At 43.0% G+C, this 22,472-nt stretch overlaps 1 protein-coding gene across 1 annotated transcript; it reads right to left on the bottom strand.

Annotated features, from left to right (window-relative positions):
• Positions 1–3,448: 3,448 nt before the first annotated feature.
• Positions 3,449–14,998, bottom strand: TMED2 (transmembrane p24 trafficking protein 2). Its single transcript, XM_083151289.1, has 4 exons — positions 14,652–14,998; positions 13,321–13,513; positions 8,926–9,033; positions 3,449–5,591 (listed from the first exon to the last, which is right to left on the bottom strand). Exons 1-4 carry the CDS (start codon positions 14,829–14,831, stop codon positions 5,467–5,469), a joined length of 606 nt encoding a protein of 201 aa, XP_083007415.1. The 5' UTR covers positions 14,832–14,998; the 3' UTR covers positions 3,449–5,466.
• Positions 14,999–22,472: the final 7,474 nt, after the last annotated feature.

Genomic DNA, 22,472 nt, shown 5'->3' with positions numbered 1-22,472 from the left:
TGAAAAAACATCAACTGTCACATCGTATATTGTTAAATTTCTACCGATGTGCAGTTGAGAGTATATTGACCAGCTGCATTTCTGTTTGGTATGGAAATTGTACCACTGCAGTAAAGAAACTTATACAGAGGGTGATTAAAACGGCCCAACGTATAATGAGCACTACACTCCCGTCTGCTGAGGAGATTCAGAGTAAACGTTGCTTACGTAGAGCACACAACATTTTAAAAGACATAACTCATCCAGCAAACGGATTATTTGTACTACTACCGTCAAGTAGGCGGTTTAGGTGCCTTCGGAATAGGACGTCTAGGATGAAGAATAGCTTTTTCCCAAGGGCTATTGTTAAATTAAATAGGGAATGTAGCTTGGGTGGGGGGTTAATGGGTTTATAGTATTCATTGTATAAATTGTAAATTGTATGGACTTTGGTTTTTTATGATATGGATGTATACGTATAGATGCTAAATTGAATTTTGTTGTCCTAAATTAGGATAATGACAATAAAGTTGTATCTAATCTAATCTAAACTTCACTACTCTGACTCACTCTCAGGAGGAGATATGTACATTCTGAGGCACATTCTGATTGCTGCTAAAGCAGCTATTGGACGTCTCTGGAAGTCGACAGATTCCTTTGATAAGTCAAGTTATTAGTAAAGTACATAACCACTTCCTCTATGAGACGAGGAATGCTAGGTACTCTTCATCAGCATCTTCGATCCATCTGAAATGGCTCAAATGGGCAGAGTATAGAGAAGCTCAAAGTCTTACCTTAGCTAGAGCTGATATGTGGGATGTGTCTGTCCTGACCTCCCCCCCCCCCTTCCGCAAGAGTAATGGCCCTACAAGTGCTAAATTTTTAGTCTTATTTTGTTATGTGTCCCCTCCCCTCTTGTGTCTACTCTCTCCTTTCTGTTTCCTATATTTACCTTCTTTGCTTTCTTATGTTTCTACTAATAATATAGGTCAAGGTTTTGCGCAGATATAGCCAATTTTGCCTCTTCAATGTACAATCTGTTCACATGTACCCTTTGATTTAAATTTCCATGTTGTTGGTATGGTTGTACCATGTGCCACTTTCTACGTATGACTTGTTACTATGACCTAATAAAAATTTATTATTGAAAAGAAAAAAAAGAAACTACAAATGCCTAAACGCGAAAGAGGTCAAGGATTTCCTAACCTACTATTATACGCTAGAGCACTTCTCACTAGATACGCATTGGACTGGCTCCAGTAACTACTCTCTTTGCTAACTAGATTGCGTCATCTTCTATCCGTATTCCCCGAGTGCTTTATTACATACACCAAAATCTTTTAGTACATCTATTTCCATTTATTCTTTAGAGACACTTATAATGCGTGGTGGTCTCACTAGACATGAATCCCAAGAAATCGCCATGGCTACCTATATGTAGCAATCCTATGTTTCAACCAGGCATAGATTCCCCGGCCTTTAAACCTCCAACAAAAAGGACTAAAATTAATATCACAGGTTTTTGACCCAGGGAGCGCTCTATTGACTGCCGCAGAAGTGCAGTCCACTTATGGTCTGTCGAGTAATAGCATTTTCGGTACTTATATGTTAGTTGGGCGCCCACTAAGCTTTTTGCTTAGTTTTCAGCTACGCTCGCCGCGCTATATAAAGTCAACTCCATGCCGACATGGATAGTGGGGGTATGAGCGTACTAACTATAGTGGGGCGCCTAACTAACATATAAGTACCCTTTTTTTCCAATTATACAACTGCTACACTATATAGCCTCTCTCCCCTCCACTCCTCTATTCTTATTCCCACAAGACCCATTACATAACTATTGTAAATAAATTTACATTACAAAAATTCTAAACCAAATATTAGTATACAAAGTATTTCTTGCCCATGTAGGAGACACAAATGATGTGTGGTGTGCATGTGGAAAGTCCTGAGGACTGTAACAGAGAGAAGTCCCAATGCTGGGAGTTTGTGAGCAAGCCTGCAGGAAACGCTGCACAGCTGCAGCATCAGGTGATCACTGGAGGGACTGGGGAATCTGTGCTGTGATCGGCACACACACAGGACGAAGAATATCCAGACCTGAAGACACAGTGACAGTCTGGAGAGACACGAGGTAAAATATATTATTTGTTTTACCTGGATCGTGACAGACAGGGCATGCTTGGATGCAGAGCTGCCATGAGATATTGCGGGACTGACAAAAATAGGCAGGGTTCCCCTTCCCTTTATCGAAAAATCTGCCTGCCTGGTGAGAGACCTGTCTGCAGGACTGCCCACACTACTCAACCTATACATTGCTTTAAGAGAAATGTGAACTTTGTTTATGACAAATTATACTTTATAGACTCCAATCTTTGCCCCCCCTCTCTGTCTGGGCCTGGGAAAGGAATCTATATAGTCAGTGGTGTAGCTTGGTTTGGGGCGCCCCCCCGTCCATTGCCGCAGGCTTACCTGTCTGCGCGTCCCGGCTCCCCCCCTGGCTTTAATTAATTCTATGCAGACGGACCACGATAAAATGGCCAGCCTCATACCGCAGACAGTTTCAGAGAACTCTCTGCTTTATGGGGCGGCCATTTTATCGTGGTCCGTCTCCATAGAATTGATTGAAGCCAGGAGGGGAGCCGGGACGCGCACTGCGCGCAGACAGGTAAGCCTGCGGGGGATGGGGGGCGGGTGTATTACTATAGCACCGCAGCACCCCTGTGCCCCCAAATGCACAGCGCCCCCCCCCCAACGCAGGGGCTGCGGTGCTATAGCTATGCCACTGTATATAGTCCCACCTTATGATGGCTGCCCTGTTTGGATGTGTTCTACAGCAGCTTGCGTACTATGGATTTCAAAACACTGATGTGAATGATTATTTTTCCTCACCTTAAAAAACATGGATGCTATAACACAGTGATGGCTAACCTTGACACTCCAGCTGTTGTTGTACTACACATCCCTGCATGCCCTGCTACAGTTTTACTATTTAGCCATGCTAAAACTGATGCAGGGCATGCTGGGATGTGTTGTTCAACAACAGCTGGAGTGTCAAGGTTAGACATCACTGCTCTAACAGATTCTATTGTATTACTTGATTATAATATTTTTGTATTGTAATGAATCTTTTCCTGTCAATAAAACTTAATATGTAGTTAATATCATGTAGAGCAGGGGTGGCCAAACCGGTCCTCCAGATCTACCAACAGTCCACGTTTTCCAGGTCACCTAGCTGGTGCACAGCTGTAGTCATTAGTAACTGTCACATTTTCAAACCGGCTGCATTCATTCCTAATATAGATCCACAGGTTGCCTGGAAAACATGCACCGTTGGTAGATCTTGAGGACAGGTTTGGCCACCGCTGATGTAGAGCATAAAGTGAAAAAATGCCTACTTTATGTTGTACCTATCATGTTTGTGATATCATATGCTGTGCAGTCCATAGAAAGTACTCCATTGTTTCCATTTTAGTTAAAGAAGGTGTTTATTTTTTCACTGAACCTGGGTAATATTTAGACAAGCGTTTTTTTTTCTTAAATGTACATCTTCGAAATAAAATTTGAGGTCATAGTCAAACAAATCAGCAAGCAACAGTCCTAACAGAAGAACTATATCATTCTTCTTCTGCCGCATGGTTTTATCCAGGGTTGAAAACTTTATTTAAACATGGAATCCCATATGAAAACAACTTAATAGTACAAAACAGTGGTGTTGCTTGTAAAGATTGCTTCTGTGTCCAAAGGAAGAAAAAAAAGAGAAGAAATACAATAAGCTAAATTACAAAAGTCACAACTTAATCTTGATCCGCACCAACACCAGAAACCATTTTTTTGTTATTAAAATGGATGAGACCTATACACCTGCAGTTACCCATGGGATTTAAGCAGTTTCAGGAACACAAAAAAAAAAAAAAATAGGAAAGGACTGCAAATAATTAGAAATAAATGTTGACCTGCCTTTACCTCTAGCTTAGACACCCCATTGGTGCGTTGAAGGATTCCTCTTGTTATTTTATCGCCACTGCACCCATTTTAGAGTAGTATATTTTAAAGGGATACTAAACGTAAATAAACGTTGGCATATGTATTGCCTTCAAGAACATTTTTATTTTTGTACTTCTTATCCAGGAGAAAGGGGTTATGTAAGAGCTTCAATAACAAATATATACATATGTGTAAAAGTATCAGGGAATCTGAGCTAAAAGTTACATTAGTGATTATGGACTGATCCAGTGTTCATATTTTGGGGGATTAGGCCAATGTTTGACCAGTACTTATGTCTGCAGTAGGGAACTATATATCAATGGAGGATCTATTTGAAGAGTGTAAATAGAGCAAGCGGTATCCATAGCTCATTGAGAATTCTAACTGCAAACAACAGGTGGATTTAATGCAACGGGTATGCTAGAAAAAGCCTGATTGTGACTAGCCAAAAATACTCTACAGCCACCTGAAATGGCCAATAAATTAACACGGTAAGATGCACTAATCTAAACCACAAATGTAAAAAGAGAACACACTGTAGAAAACAATATTATGTGCAGTCACATTGGAACAGATTGTAATCAAATAACATTCTCAGAGGTGGTTTGCAGACCATGGAACTGCAACTCCATAATTGGCTGTGCAAGCTATACATTTTATGGAAAGATTTCAGAGATTAATCATGTAGATAGATTGTTGATATAATTAAAGTATACTACTCTAGAAATAAGGGGTGTAGTGAAAACAATAAAAGCGGAAAATCCCTGTTATAGCTGGTCAGCATAATGGAGGGTCTTTAAATACCTAGCAGACACAGTGTTGACACACTGCTTAAAATCAGACCTTTTAGAGAAGATGAACCCTTGATCTCTTCCGAAATAGAAGAGGCAATGGTCTTAAATAGAGGCTACAAGGTCACTTGATGTGTCCAGAATTAAAATCCAGATATGATTGCATCTTTGTAAAAGGACTTATTTTTTATAAACAGTAAAGCATAACACTCTTGCAGGCAGAACTTGCTAGGCTATGGATTATTTGAAAATACAGAGTATAATAGACAAAGGTGGTGATATTATCCTAAATTTTCACTTGCTGGATACGGCTATTGCAGGATAAGTTTTTGTGGTTAAAGCTTAGCCATCTCAAGAATGAACCGCTTTGGCTCTTAGTCTCCGTAGAAAAAAAAAAAAGAAAAAAAAAAAAAAAAAGATTCTTCTTGCAAAAGTAAAGTGGCAAGAAAGACCAATGTAACTAGAAACTTCCAATCCAGATGGGGACCACAACACAGAGTGCTCTAGAATCTTTCCAAAAACACTGCTTCAGTTGTGATATCTTGAGGACTTTGCTGAAGGTAATATATGCAGCACAGTGTTTATTTATGCTACAATTAAAGTTTCAAAAGTAAAAATTGCTAAATTAAATCCTGAAGTTGTTTGGTAAAGAGGGAGAAAAAGTTTGGGATAAAAAAAAAAAAAAAAAAATCCCCACAAAAATATATTTTTAAACCACTCGTCTCACTTCAAAAAATCTCTTCAGATAATAGATTTGTCCCAGTGTCATAGCAACAAGTACAAGGGCTTCAAAAAATGACCAGAGCACCACTCTGCTGTTCGTGTTGTCATTAACTGTTGGAAGAACAGAAACAGATGAATAAAAGTTACAAACACATTCATATTGATAGCCAACACTAACAGTACTGCCCATACACATGTGGATAACCAATACAATTAAAGAATTGAAGTCATTTTGAAAGTGCAATGAATTAAAGAGTAAAGGCTACCATTAGTAGTCTGACTTATCTTAAGTACAAGTCGGACTTGATTTACTGTGAGTGAGCGGTACTTGTGTACTAGCACGGCGCCCATCGCATCGCAGACCATATCGCATGTGATGCGATATCGGCCGATGTTCTACAATGGCATACAATTTTAAAATTGTATGCCATTGTATATGGCATACAATGCCATTATAAATTGTATAAGCACCCTAATGGGTGCTTACAATGCTTAAATACACCCCCACGCCACCCCCCAAGTATAAACGTGAACCCGAAGCGTGGCGAGCGCAGCGAGCCCGCGAGGGACGGCGGTACGCGTCCTACGACCTTTTCATACCCCCACTATCCACGTCGGCGTGGAGTTGATTTACTAAAGTGTGGCAAGCGCAGCGAGCCCCGCGAGGGGACGCGGATACCTTCACAGGTATCCGCGTCCCCTCGCGGGCTTCACAGGTATCCGCGTCCCCTCGCCACGCTTCGGGCTCGGTGGCTCGCCACACTTTATAAAATCAACTCCACGCTGACGTGGATAGTGGGGGGTATGAAAAGGTCGTAGGCCGCGTACCACCGCCAACTCGCGGGCTCGCCACGCTTCGGGTGCACGTTTATACTTGTGGGGTGGCGTGGGGGTGCATTTAAGCATTATAAGCACCCATTAGGGTGCTTATACAATTTAATATCGTATATGGGTCAAAATCGCATCGCATGCCATCGGGTGTATGGCATGCGATAAAAAAAATTGGGCGACTAATTATCGTGGGCGCCGTGCTAGCACACAAGTACCGAGTGAGCTCCCAGATAGGGCTCACAGACTTGGCACTTGATAAGCCATTTCTTATCAAATTATCGCATTTAAAAAAAGGATTCCTGTGGAGCTGCCGGGGGAGTTCAAGGGAAGTAGGATGCAATAGATTGTGGATGCTGATGGCTGCACATACGATTAATCTTGTGCAGCACATCCAACCTCTGATTTGATGCACACAGTACCGTGCATCAGGTTGGAGTGGATATCAAACACATCAGGCCAAATCACACTAGTGTATGGGGGGGGGGGGGCCTTAAGATCACACTTACTGTACTTCATGATGGTAAATATGAACTTTGCTTAGGTCATTAGCAGACACATGAATTGCATAGATTTATGTGTCTGCGAATAACAAACAAATTAACTAATATAAGCAAACAGGAAAGACGCGCATATTGAGCTATATCTATATTGGTTTGATTTGGCCTGAAACAATTCTGAGCCAATTCTCAAATATATCTTTAAAAAAATATTACCTATTACTTCTAATCACCTATAGGTAGTGAATGCTGTCACTACACAGTGACTAGGTAGTGAACGCCCCGTTTCTATAACAGCAGTGTACCAGGAGATCAGCAGGATGTGGTCATGCACATTTATTCAGACTTTTTACTGAACTAATGACAAACACCAGTGATGCATAATTTACTTACACCCAGGTAATTGGTTACCCTAATAAAAATAAAAAAAAAGTACAAATGACCTGTCGGGCAGTTATTTACGTTTAACAAGTATACCATAAGTTGCATAATGATTACAGAGTGTTTTACACGGTTAGCAAAAAGAACCCTTTAGAACATATGCTATAGTGGTATATGTGTTCATATGGAATAGATCGATAAATGGTTCCCACGTGGACTTAAGGATTGCATTTGGTCAGACGTTGCAAAAATCTAGCAAACACAACCACCTTGAAGTCAGCATTATATACAGTGATAGTCTGAGAACAGCACCATATGGTGACACTCAGGTTATCAGAAACTCAGGTTATCAGAAACTCAGGGGTAACTGACTGGCAACTCTTTTGGTGTCATTTTTGTACAATGTCTTATATTGCACTCGTACGAATAAGTTGCAAACACTTTCGTCAGCATTTGCTTCTGTAAACGGAAGTTTGATTTTTTCTAAATTAATTTTTTGGTCACAAACATGTTCACGGAACAATTGCAAACTGGCTCAAATTTGTATTTTTTTTTTTTATTTTTGAGATTGAGAATATTGGAAGCACATGGTTTTAGCGAACATGTATTAATTTAAACTCGTAAACATTCAACCCAGCTTCTTCGTTAATTTGAAGTGAATAAAAACAATTGTTAGCTATTATTCTCACTAATGCAAAGCTCAAATCTATTGATCAAATAATGAAATACATCACGTTTTCATTTTATAAGGTAAATACAGGTTGCCATTAATAAGGATAAGCATCGTTAACAACATTGTTTTATTATATTATACATATAAAGTAGGGCATTTCTATTGCTGAGGAACTGGTATCTTCCACAGTATAGAATATTTGAATTGCAGGCTTATGCCTTTTCTATTTAGATTTTTTTTAGTTTTAAAATTAGTCAAAATTCTAGTGTTCCCTCCAGGAACTTTAGGGGGCAGGGCACAGCTGCGTGGGGGGCAGGGCACAGCTGCATGGGGGGGCAGCGCAATGGGGGCGGACCGGGCTCACTGATGTCACAGTTGTTGGCGGTCCCCGGCCGCCGACGTCACAAAAGGGGCGTGCCCGGGCTGCAATGTCATGAAAAGGGATGGTCCCGGCCGCCGCTGTCACTAAAGGGGTGGGCCGTACCCGCCAAAGTTGCTGAGCTGCCGGGGAAGTGCTGGTCGTCGCTGTCTATGGCGGCGCTGGGTTTCCCCGTGCAAACCGTCGGTGGCCGACACCAGGCTGTTTTAACGGCTAGAAGTGCAGGGCACATTTTGACCTTTAAAAAAAAAAAAAAAAAACGGGCAGGGTGCAGCGCCCTGCTAAAACAGCCTAGCGGGAACACTAAAGTCCAAGAAGTGACCGTGAAGGATGTGTAAGTAACAAGCAATAGTAACAGTGCAGCTGTAATTTAACTCAAGGCACACCAGTCTTATTAATTTTTTGATCTTTAACATCTATATCCGGGCTCCACCCTTCCATAGAATAGTTTAGTAATCCACTAGACAAAGTCAATGTGTCAGTGACTCATCCACAGGTACAAGCAGAAAGCTGTAATGTTGGTGCATGTCTGCTGAGTGCTGTAACTTTCTACATATTCAGAACAATGAAGGCTGCAGTGCATTCAGAAAATAAACAGAAGAAAAAAATATATAGATTGATTGAGAAACACTTTGGACTTTTCCTCAAATGAGGTCCGTAAAGAAAACCTTCACTATAACTCACTTGCTCTGTGTATTCTTTCCCGCACTTCCATGTATTCTTGCTCATGCTTAACAGCTGTCATGGCCACAGCAAGTTCATTGATCATCTCCTCCAGCTTGTTCTGGTGTGCTGCATAGTGAACAAACATAATAAAATATAGTTTGGAGTCCCAGTCAGCACATATATCAGGAAGCAGCCATTGGTAGTAGGAATTAAAACAGCAATTCCATATAGTCTACTTATGTTTTATTTTTATTAGCAATTTAAGTGCAATTAAAGCAGTGATGGCTAAACTTGACACTCCAGCTGTTGTTGAACTACATATCCCAGCATGCCCTGCATCAGTTTTAGCATGGGCAAATTGTCAAACTGTAGCAGGGTATGCTGGGATGTGTAGTTCAACAACAGCTGGAGTGTCAAGGTCAGCCATCACTGCATTAAAGCATGCCTCTTTGTTCCTCTACATATCATGATCTCCTTTCCAAAACCAAATCTTATGGTTGCAAACATCACTGTCCTGTACATGAAAATAGCATATAAAAGGGGAGAAAGAGGTAAAAAGAGGGGAGAAGATTTTACAATGCAAAGATCAGAGGGCACTACAAAGCCTCTCTGCTCACTACATTATGTGTCATGCGATTGTGTCCAAAACACTGTGCAGCATTATACACCATTAATAGCAGCCTATTTTAATAAAAACACAATTCACATAACCTGCCACAGTAATTAAAGAAGTAAAAGGCACCTGCTTACATTATCTTTTAATCCTCTAACGTATCAAGAGATGTACTAAGTATTGAAAACTGATAACTTGTTGGGTTCTAACTGTCATTTTTAACCATCTGTGATGTGACAGTTAGGAGCTGAGTGACTCTCCATTTCATCACTTTAAGCTTAGTACATCTGGCCCATAATGACTAAAACAATTCAAAAAGACACTAATATGCTTATTTCGTTATAAAACTGATTAGATATCATAGGAAAAAAATCAAATGAATGAGAATGTATTTATTATATTGTGTATAAATAGAACCTGTCACTAAAGCGGTCATGGTTATATTGAGGAAGTGGAAGCTCTAGTACAGGTGTACATGCTGAACAATTTAGTGCTTTATCTGTATATCTAATATGCTCTTTAAACTTCCGTATTTTAATTTTCAGCATGTTGTAACTTCTGTGCATAAAATTCTGCATATCCTTTGTGTTAAAATACATTTTAAAAGGGGTTTTCTTCTTAAAATTAATGCTATATTGAAGAAAAAAAAAATACCCAGTTTAAATTTTCCCTCTAAAACATTGTCCACAAAAAAACAAATCAAAAGACGGCATGCCAACCACTGCAATACTCCAGAATCCTAGAAGTTAGATCTTTGTTAGACAAGTAATCAAACGTTTTCTCCCAGTGTCTGCAGCAACCAAATAACTGCCATGCCAACACAGGGAGGGGTTAGACAACACAAATACACAGAGTAATGTTACTCTGCATAAAACAGTACAGAAACTTTAATCTGCCCTCAAAAAGCAGTCGACATACCAGCCCATGTATCACCACCACCTAGGAGAACAACATAACAATAAGGAAAAAAAGAGATGTCTGATTAATAGAATTTTCATAGTATGTGCAAAACTTGTTTAACCAGAATGATGTACCCGCTAAATATAAAAGAATAAAGCATTTTTTTTCTGGCTAGTTCACCTCGGAGAATGGACTGTACTGTACTGACAGTAATGACAACCACCCAAAACTATTATGATATTGTAAAGCTAGCACAACTGCAACAGTTAATGCGGTACTTGTTTAGTTTAACTGCGGCACTTCCCTGCGGATCGAATCGTATGTGATTTGCACAGTGGCGTAACTATAGCCCCGCAGCCCCCGCGGTGGCGGGGAGGCGCTGAGGGGCTGTGGGCGCCGATCTGCGGGGCTATAGTTACAACTATATATAACAACCCCCCTTACCCCTCCGCATGCCGCCGCATTCAGGGTCCCGGCCGCAGCGCAGATCTGGTCATGGCTCCGTCACCTCCTGCAGTACTTCTAATGAAAAATAACTATCAGAAAATGGCTGCCCCCTAACAGCAGATAGTTTTTTGGGATGCTAGGAGGAGGCGCGGGCCTCCTTTAGCATCCTTAAAAACTGTCTGCTGTTAGGGGGCAGCCATTTTCTGATGGTCATTATAGAACTGCAGGAGGAGACTGAGCCGGCTGCGGGACCCTGAATGCGGTGCCACGCGGAGGGGTAAGGAGGGTTTTAACTTCACTTGGGAAGGTGGGTGGGAGGGCTAGGAGGGGCGGCGCTGCCGATATCGGCGAGGGGGCGCACAAATTCTAGTTACGCCACTGGATTTGCATACGATTTGATCTGGGATGCTATTTAACAGCCCCCTATCCACGTCAGCACGAAGCGTGGCAAGCGCAGCGAGCCCCTGCAGGTACGCGTCCTCCCAACCTGTTCATACCCTCACTATCCACGTCGGCGTAGAGTTGATCGGATGTAGTGTGGCAAGCCCCGCAAGTGGACACGGATTACTTGACATGTATTCCACGCTTCGGGGTCATTTTTTCCCGAGGCCCCTCGCCACGCTTCGGGCTCGGTGGCTCGCTGCGATCGACACACTTTATAAAAGCAACTCTACGCCGACGTGGATAGTGGGGATATGAACAGGTTGGGAGGACGCGTACCGTGTGCGCTCGCCACACTTCGGGCTGACGTGGATAGTGGGGGTGTGCTAAATCGCATTGCAGATCTAATCATATGCGGATCGTATGCGATATCGCATGCGATTTGCATACCATCTACTGGAAAGTGCCGCCGTGAAACTAAACAAGTTAACGCTTTTCCTTTGAAGCCACCCTGCTGTTGTAATGGTGTGTACACACGGTGAGATGTGCCGTGCAATGCGATCAGATCGCATCGCATGCATGCGATGGCATACAATTGTGACTATATAGTGCAGACCTGCACTATATAGTCAAGGCAGCCAAGACTTTCTGCCGTGCGATACGGGAGCGCGCACTGGGATCGCAAGGGTTAAACCCCTTGAGATCTGCGTGCGATACAGATGCGATTCTGAATATATAGTCAGAAACGCAGGGCGATTGTACCAGTGTGTATACACCATAAGTCTCCTTTGGCTGTATGTTTTAACAGTTATGACATCCCACCACCGACTCCCAGACCTGAATATCTGAATTAATGGGCAGATAAGTCAAAGATGTACTGAAGACTTGTTCAATGGAGGAGATTGTTCTAGCGTAGGAATGTTATATTACAGAAAGAAAATATTACTAATAGTAGACTTTAATTGTCAAACTGGGTGATTACATTTCTTCTTGTAGTGTGCTGCCTCCTAAGAGTGGGACCTACACAATATGTTCACTTACAAATTACAACTTTCATCGACCTCCTTCAATCGACAAATTAAAACCCCCAGCCAGTGGCGGTGTGCCCGAAATCCTCAAAACAATACAGAGGATTTAAATAGAGAAGCTCTAATAGTGGGTACACATGGTTAGATGTGGAATTCGATTTGATTTCTACTATATAGACTTGTGGAATTCGATTTGATTTCTACTATATAGACTTCTTCATGATTTCCGCTAAATGTGAACGTGCATCGGGACCGAATCTGCATCCAATGTGGAAAAACCCATTGAATGCCCATTCGATTTTGCGTCACTAAGCAAAATTGGATAGAAAACTAGCAGAAATCTCACCATGTGTACCCACCTTAACACTGGAAATAATAAGCTAGAATACTGGTCTCAGCAGTCATTTTGTGCGATTGGTGCAATTTGAACATGGTTTTGACTCATGTAGTGGATCCACTTGGAGTGATAAAACCATAATGCAAGGGTCCCCATGGAATCCCCAAAATGCTGCTGGTTACGGGGGAGAAGGGGATGACTGACAGTCATAAATCAAAACAAGTTTGAACTTACTTGTGTGTATGGTGGGAAAACTATTCCTAGGATTCTGCCTGTCCTGCAGAATGTAAATGTCTTGTTTAACTTGTGGGAGGATATTGAAGACACTAGGCGATATAATGGGCAATATTGGTAATTTTGGAAACCTCTGAGCAATATCATTCATTATATCCCCCAGTGTGTACGCTCTGCCCGACAGTCAGCGAACACTCCCGCATGTCGTTAATGACCCCCTCTGTTGTGCATGTACAGACAAGGGAGTGGATTATTAACGGGGGGACTTTCTGGAACACTCCTCCTGCTGGTATCAGCAAGTGTGTATACTCTTACCGATGCCTGCACCCCACATCAGGTCACCACTGCCGCCAATAATCAGGAATTTTGTTAAAAGTACGCAGAGTGTATATTATATAAAATGCATATTTTCATAATGTAAAGTGAAAAATATATTGTAATGCTTTCAACAATTTCAGTAAACCATCCCCCACCTTCTGTTTCCATGTCCTGGCCCTTCGGGGCTTCTCCTATGTCAATAGTGAACATCACTATCTTTGGAGTCATTGTTGACATTCTGTTACTGAAACAAAATTTGTACGTTCCATCCATATGAGCAGCGAAGGTGTACTTTCCACTGGACTCTCTGTCTCCTTTATATATTCCTTTATTGTCAGGACCAGTAATCTGAAACAGAAAGAAAGTTTGTTTTCTGAAGTAACAGTCCAAAGAAATGTGTTTTTTTTTTTTTAATATTCTGATGCTGGCTTCAGATCTGACCAAAGCATTTACATTAAAGGGCTATAATGTGCATCAATAAAACAAAATGCCTGCACTCTGGAAGTGCTTCAAAGATAGCGTCCTGCTATGGAAAGTCATCCACCCCCAGGTAAATCGCTGTAACAGGTGGAAATCACTCTGTGTGTATGCAATGAGCGATTTTCCCCATCATCGGTGTCCATACACGATGGGCAAAATCACTCAGTGTGTATGGACCTTTAGACGATCTAAACAAGTATTATTAATTAGATAATTATTTCAATATACACAGCACAATAATATAGCACACAAAGGAGAAAACAAAAAGTAGTCAGAAAAAAACAACTTCTTTCTTTCAAATACTAGCAAAGTGGATCACATTGTAGCAGTGATGATTTGTGTCAGACATATAGAAGGAAGCACTCTCCACATGTAACACAAAACAGGTACAAACAAAAAAGCCCCTTTTATTTTTCTCTCTTATGGTTCTGTACAGCACAAAAGAATAACGGGTGTGGTATAGGTTGACAAATGGTCAACAGGTACAAAATGTAGACATGCCAATGGTCAACATATGTTTTTGGCCACATCTTGTATATTTCAAATTCTGTGACACAACACAAACGTAAACTATTACAAACTAGCTTTGCTCACCACACTTTGGCAATGAGGCTCGTTCCACTACTACAGGTTACTATTCCCAATCACTGTCCGCGTGGATAGTAAATGATGCAAATTGTGGGATGTGAAAACCCTCAAAATGTGTTGCATGCTTGTGTTTCTACCCATTGACCTTTCGCACCTGTTGACCTATTGTCTAACTACAGTGTAGCTCTATCATCTCGATATCTATGAATCAATGCTGTTGCTTCGAAGGCTTCATTCATTTTACATGATGATGACAGACTGACAGCTGGATGACAGTAGTGCTGCTCCCGACAGCAGAAGCATGAGGCTTCTCATCTAGAACTACCGAGAGAGGCCTCTGAATTGTGGCGACCTCTGCTCAGCCCCAGATCAGGCTGAGGGCCAGCGCGGTGGTTGCATTATGTCAGTGCAGCCTCACCTCCACATCGATGTCCAGGAACCCCCCCTCCGCCACCTCGAAAATCAGGCCCATCTTGGTGCCGGACGTCACATGCTCGTAGTAGCATTCTTCTGCATGAGCGTCGATGCTCACGAAGTAACCCGACGCCGTGGCGGAGAAGAAGGCGACCAGAGCTACCAGCTCCGATATCGTAAACATGGCGAGGAGTGGATGGGGACGGGCGAGCACAGACCGGGGAGCTTTGTGCTGACTCTGGGCCTCACTCCGAAAGAGGCGTCACCTCTCCAGGCAGCCGGGGAGCGAGCAGCTAGTGCCACGTAACGGCTGTACGGCGGCCGGCCTGGGACACGGTCACATCCGGGGAACCCGAGCTCAATGCATAGCTGGCAGCACACGGATAGGCGCTGTTACGTGATTAAAACGAAACGGGGCCGGCCATTTTGTTTAAGGGCAAGTGAAAGGGAAGTAACATAAAAGGTCCCTTAGTTCCCCTATCACCAACACTACCTGGGATTCTAATAATTGAGCAAATGTATGATATATTGCTGTTATTGCAGACTGGAAGTAATTTTTACATATTTGACAATATTTAGAAATGTTTTCTTTGCTGTGGGTAGACCAGAACATGCTACCTGCAGACGAGAATGGAGTCAGATTCTTATTTGTGTTCCATCCCTTAAAAATAACATATTATATTAAAACAATCAAATCAAGTTGGATCACTACTCTATAACTTTGTACAACCAGAAAAATAATGTCCCTGACGCAAATTTAAATGGTATTTGACCTGGCCATATCTTGGGTATGAAATACAGATGTAACGCCGCTCATTCAGTGTTGGGGATCGGCAGATCACCCCCACTGGCGAGCGTCCCACACGCATGCGCTGCCATTTTTCCAAACGCGGATTTGAAAAAGCTCAATCCCGCATAATCGCCTTCCTCCGATGGCTTTCCATAGTGTCCTGCTAAAGAAATGTTAGAAATCGCCCTGTGACGCTCTGGGGACGCAGCTCCTGGTGGTCGCTTGGCGACCAGGATGCTGTGTTCCAGATGGGGCGGCTGGAGGCGTGCGTTCGGTGTCTGACAGAGCAGACGCTTCAGAACCGGGAGCCACTGATCGCCTGGCAACGGGGACGCTGGTGTCGGACAGGCATTCTCCGTTGCAAGGCAGTTGATTGAACAGGTGTTTGCTTTAGGGTGTGCAGGTAGGGTGACCAGCTCATCCCTTTAATCTGGTACACATATTAATTACACAACACTTTTGTTGGTAAGCTGCTCAATCAGAGTTGTGTCATTCAGGTGCCAAAAGGGAGGGGTAATTCTGTCTAGGAAAAAAAAAAAAAACCACTTTGTATCCCAATTGCACACTGAGGCCCTTATTCTGATCTGGGCGGTACGGCCCGCGTGCGGCCGTACCGCCGATGTTTTCGCTCTGCACATGCGCAGAGGTCACTCTGCGCATGTGCAGGGGAATTCGCCGCACAAAAATTTAATACGCCGCAAAGGGGGCGTATAGGGGCGTGAGGGGCTTAATAGCCTCATTTCTCTATGCATACGCCCCGCGTTTCATGGGCGTTCCCATGCAAACGCGGGGCGTATGCATGGTAATGAGGCTATGACGCCAGTGATGGGGGCGGAAAGCTGACATCGCCGGATGTCAGTTCTCCGCCCCCATACAAGCTTTCACACGGACGATTGTCCGTGTGGTCTCAGCTTGCGGGAGCTGGTGGGGCGTGCGGCCCTGCCTTCGATGGTCGCAGACCATCGAATGCAGGGGGCAGCTCCCACCATGGTGGAGGCGTATGCCCCACCATTTTCATGCGGATCGCCAGCCGTCCGTGTACGGACGGCCGTGGCGATCCGTATTGTGGGCGGGGATTGGTTTGTGCGGCCGGAGCACCGTATGCGGCTCCGGCCGCACAGATCTGAATAAGGGCCTGAGTGAGAAAATAACTACATATTAATCAGATAATACAGAGATCTTGGTTGCATATATCTGCAGATATAGGGCTTTCACCTGGTTTTAAACTGCCACACCTCAAGACTCCATTTCACCTGGTTTTAAACTGCCACAGAACCTGTGTAATTAATATGTGTCCCGGATTAAAGGGATGAGTTGGTCACCCTATGTGTAGGGAAGCAGCTGCACACCATTTAGTCTTTAGGCAGGTGCTTTTGTGATTGAGGCAAAAATCGCTGGGCGGGGGAAAAGCGATCTTCAGCCCAATGATTTTAGCAATTATCGCTGTGCATACACGCTGTGCATACATTACAACCCTTCTCGTCATTCTCAGAGACCTACCACCTACCTAACAGTCAGTTTACATGATACTCCAATCATGTCATTTAGTGTAAACCCAACGGCCACAATACCCAGCTCTGAATGTCCTGATAAACCTGACGCGATTCTTGAACTACTTTCCCCATCTGCAGTACTCAGATATTGTATTAAATACCTCTATTCCATTCTGATTACCTTCAGAATTTAACCTGTATGTAAGGGATTATATTTAAAGTGGTTACAGAATATACCTAATATTCCCACACTATCCGAAATGTTTAAGACTCTCTCCCTCTCCCTGAAGCATCTGCACACAGCTTCCTTACAGGAGACTCATTTAAAATTTGTAAATAGAACATATGTTGTGCCAAAGCAACGTGTGCGCTTCGTATCAAATGTACAGAGGCGACACTGTTCCACAATTTCTGGGAATGCGGAAATGCGTTTTTGAGATAAGGTAATACATTTTATTAATGTCTTAATGCCTTTTTCTACGATGTAACTCTTGGAATCTTGAACCAAATAAGAAAAGTATAATTCATGTACTGAATATAATATTGGGTACTGTTAAAAAAACTCATCCTGTCTCATTGGATTCACAAACAGTTCCCCTCCATCTCTGAGATAAAAGTTTCCATCATTGATATTTTTGAGAGACAGGCCCTATTGCCAGCAGCAGAAATGACAGTGACTGGATTTTATACAAAATGGGAGTTGTATATCTTAACTCTAGAGGAGACTGTCCAAGCCTGAATATGGAAGGTTTTGGAATCCATGACATGGTTCCATTTCTACAATGCCAGATTGCCCAGATTGCCTAATATAACATTTTTCAATCTTTTATATAGTATGTAGCAAGATGAGGCGAATGCATAGGATTAATTGATTTTACTATCTTCACTTGTATTTCAGCTTCCTTATTGAAGATTACAACATTGATATTTATGTCATGTCATTGGGCCATTGAACTTTTGTTTTACATATCAATTGTGTGATTAATGTCTTTATTCACTGTATCATTTTGCATACGCTGTTACTCAAACATCCTTTCCTTGCTACCATGGGAATGAAGACTATGGCTCTGTCCCTTTTTTCATTTAATTTCTCTTTTTCAACAATGACATAAAAAAAAATTGATTTTGAATCTGAAAAAAAAAGCATGCCTATAGGAAACGTTAATCTCTCCTCATAAATTTAAATACTAATGGGGATTCATGACTGAACCTTTATATGAATGTGCCTAGGTTAAGCTGGACATTTAACCCCTGGGGTTGCACCGTATCTAAGGTATGTATCCATTTTGCCTCTAGATTTGGTCATCTTTTATTCTGGCTGTCCCTTCGATGATCATCAGACACATGATCAATTATCATGTGCCTAAAGTTGGACATATTGTGCTTACACTAAAAAATGTCTGATTATGGGCTTCTCACATGGTTTAGCACTCAGTGCTGATCATAGGGTTCTTTTCAACCAAGCAGGGCTGAGTTTAGCCCTGATTGGATGTAGCTATCTCCATGGATACGACTATATCCAATCAAGTGGGAAACTCCCCGGGAGGTTGGCTGAGAGGAGTCCCAGTGACCTTGCGTAAAAAGTGTCCCTTGGCTATGGCATGACAACGCTGGCTGTTGAAGCCCAATGCTGATTCCAAAATATACGGGGGGGGGGGTCACTCCCCCCCCCTTCCCTGTATTTGGGAAACCAGCTAAATATGTGATTATATTTTTCATTTGGTCAAGGAAAAAGTTGCAATTTTTATGGACCACCCAAAGGCAGCATCTGAACAGGGATAACAGAGGTTAAACTGGGAGCACAGAGCACAGAGCTTGAGCACCTTTTAGCAGCAAGTAACCTGAAGCAATGGCATTGCGGCTAAAGACCAAGCCTCTTTTAAGAGGGAAGACTACATCTGTTTGGCTGGACACACACAGGAATGCAATTGGACTGATCTGGTCTCCAACGACACATGCAAGACCAGTATTCATCTACTGCCTGCCTCAGCCTCTTCGCGCCGGCGCCCTCCAGCACAGACAGCCACATGAACCACAATGGTGACCTCCACGCTCTGTGACCGCGATCCCTAGCCACTACCGCTCCCCGGTGCTGTAGCGGCACTAAGCGGCTAACAGGATGGCCGCTGGACCTGCAACATATGATAAATTGGGTATCACAATAATTTGTTTTTATTTTTTTAAATCCAGCGGCCTATCCTGCAAGGTTTATGGACCCCCTTGAGAACTTTCCTTTCTAATAAGGATACCCAGTGGATAAGTGAGTCAAAATAAGCAAATAAGAGTTGTGAAAGTGGGACTCAAACTGATTAAGTATACAACCTTATTATACCTTAATTTGGTTATTGCAATTAGTACACTTGCTATTGTCATTGGACTTTTTCTTTTAGTTTTTTTTATATATTTACATTGTGTTTATTATATCAATATTTGAATTTAACAAAATAAAAACATATTTTTGTGATACCCAATTTATCATAAATATTTTTTTCTAGCGCTCCACCATCTTTTTCTTTTCCTGTATCCATATAGGGGATTTGACATCCCCCTATGGGAGCAGCTTAGCACCACACCCAAGTATGCACCTGTTACATTCACAAAGCCGCAAGGCTTGTAAATATATTTCTATTTTATCGCAACAGAAGTAAGCCTCCCAGTTCTGGAAATTTGGCCTGTTTTTTTTTTTTTTTACACAAAAATCGCACATTACTTATCCTTCGCTCTATGCGATGAACCTACGGATTATAGATGTTTCTTTTTGTTGGGGGCGGGGTCTATTACCTTCCTCTAAATGTTCCCTTCCAGTCAATTGCAATACTATAAAATATCTGAGCAAGCGCATTGCAATGGCGCCTTTGCACATGTGCAGTGTGATACCAGCACATTATACAGTATGCCGTTAATCGCTCTGTTGCATGAACATGCATTTGTCCCTCTGTCTATATACTACAGTATACTGTATGATCTCTAGTCTCACTGCTGAAGATGTGTTGCTTTTGAATGTTTTATATACAGTATTTGGGATATGTTTTCTTCCCTATACCAGCCACATTAACCAACATAGTACAGCATTAATACAATCCCAAGTAAGAACAGATAATTAAAAGTGTAGCTGTGTAGCGAAGCACATGGTCGGGGTTTGTGAATGAGTATGTGCCTTTTTGCGCATGTTGCCCACTTGCCGGGCACTTTACATAGGAGAAAAGGTACAGGGGCGGACGGGGGCAGTGGCGGCGCTGGGCCAGGTTTCTGCATGCCATGCCGGAATCCAGGAACCGATCACAGAAAGAGAGAGCAGTGCGCACTTCTGAATCCAAGATGGCGCTGACGGCAAGCTTCGGGCGCCTGACAGCAGAGCCCCACACACCGCTCCCACAGCGCTGTAAAGAACAAATGCCTGAGGTGTCTGGAGCATCAGACAGCGACTCCATGCCTCCCTCCCCAGCTCAGCATGACCAGGTACTCACTCATATTGATACTCCTGTCACACACAGAGAACTCATTAACACCATTAAACCGGGGATGGGGCCACTGCTCAAGGAGCAAACAGCGGATATTAACAGACAGATCGCACAGTTACAGAAACAAGTGCTGGGAATGGATTGTAGAGTTCGGGAGTGCTTTGCAGACATAGCTGAACTAAAACCAGCAGTCTCACAGCACACTAAAGAAATTTAAGCTCTCTATAATAAACTACAGGATCTTGAAAATAGATCAATACGTAACATCATGCGAATAGTGGGACTACCGGAAACGGTAAAGGGACCAGATCTGTTTCACTTTACAAAAAACAAGCTCCCTGAGCTCCTTCAAATTCAACACTTATGCTCAGATTTAGGTATAGAGAGAGCCCATAGACTAGGACCACAGCGTTCTCAAGATGGCGCTTGACCAAGAATAGTGATTTTTAAAACAATAAACTATCCCCACAAAGAACTTTTCTGGTCCGCCTCTCGTAAAATATGCAATATAAAGTAGGAGGGACACTCTCTTTATTATTCCAAGACTATTCGGCTGAGCTCACGAAACAGAGAAAATAATTTTCCCAGGTTTGCTCCCGGTTGATCAAAATGGAATGCAAGTTTGCGCTACTTTACCCAGCGAAACTAAGAATCTACGATGAAACTTCCTTCAAAGATTTAATGTCCGCAAGAGATGCTGAATGCTTTTTGTCTGAGGAAAAAAGGCCACACCAAACCCAAAACCAAATGTCGGATTGTGAATGACACCTTCGGCAGGACATATAAATAACAGCCCTCTTTGACATTGACACTCTGCACTGCCCACACGGCACGCCTTTCTGAATCTTCATCCCTGGTGATTGGATCTGACTTGATTCTTCAGAACTGCTACCACAAAGTCACCCCTCTTCACGCTTCTAGAATTCAACCAGACTGGGACCCTCTTAATTAACACATACACACCAATGACTGGTTCAACACTGATGCGGAAACACACCATTATGGTTACTACCTCAGAAGCCTCATTTAGGGGCGGCTGATGGACTCCGTCTGACCTCCGTAACTATTACCTTATCCAGGGCCGGTGCAAGGTTTAGTGGCGCCCTAGGCAAAAGTTCAGTCTATTGAGCCCCCCCATATTTCACCCCTCCCAGACAGTAAGGTGAAAGGGGCATTTTATAAGTAACCCTGTATGGAATATAATCCACTAAGGGCAGATAAAAGAGAGAGAGAGAAGGAGAGAGAGAGAGAGAGAGAAGGAGAGAGCGAGAGAAGGAGAGAGAGAGAGAGAGAGAGAGAAAGAGGGAGAGAGAAGGAGAGAGAGAAGGAGAGAGAAGGAGAGAGAAGGAGAGAGAAGGAGAGAGTTGCATACCTCAGGTGCTGCTGCCTGGCAACCAAAACAAACAAAGTTTACACAAAACAAAAAAAACATCCAAAAAAACTAAAATAATAATAATAATAATAACGGAAGGTTAACGGTTATGGGTCTAGGAGGCAGAACGTATTGTCGGATGGCTATACTGTGCATTCCACCCCCATCCCCCACAATGTGCATGCCACCCCCATCCTGTACATCCTAACTCCCCCACACTGTGCATCCCACCCTCATCCTTCATACTGTACATCCTAACTCCCCCACACTGTGCATACCACCCCCATCCCCCACACTGTGCATACCACCCCCATCCCCCACACAGTGCATACCACCCCCATCCCAGACACTGTGCATACCACCCCCATCCCCCACACAGTGCATACCACCCCCATCCCAGACACAGTGCATACCACCCCCATCCCCCACACAGTGCATACCACCCCCATCCCAGACACTGTACATACCACCCCCATCCCAGACACACTGTACATCCTTACTACCATCCCCCACAGTGCATACCACCCCCATCCCTCACACAGTGCATACCATCCCCCACACTGTACATCATCCTAACTACCATCCCCCCACACAGTGCATACCACCCCATCCCAGACACTGTGCATACCACCCCCATCCCAGACACTGTGCATACCACCCCCATCCCAGACACACTGTACATCCTTACTACCATCCCCCACAGTGCATA

This window comes from Crinia signifera, chromosome 1, assembly GCF_055691185.1.
Source record: "Crinia signifera chromosome 1, ASM5569118v1, whole genome shotgun sequence".
Taxonomy (NCBI): domain Eukaryota; kingdom Metazoa; phylum Chordata; class Amphibia; order Anura; family Myobatrachidae; genus Crinia; species Crinia signifera.
This window is presented reverse-complemented; position numbering and strand designations above follow the sequence as displayed.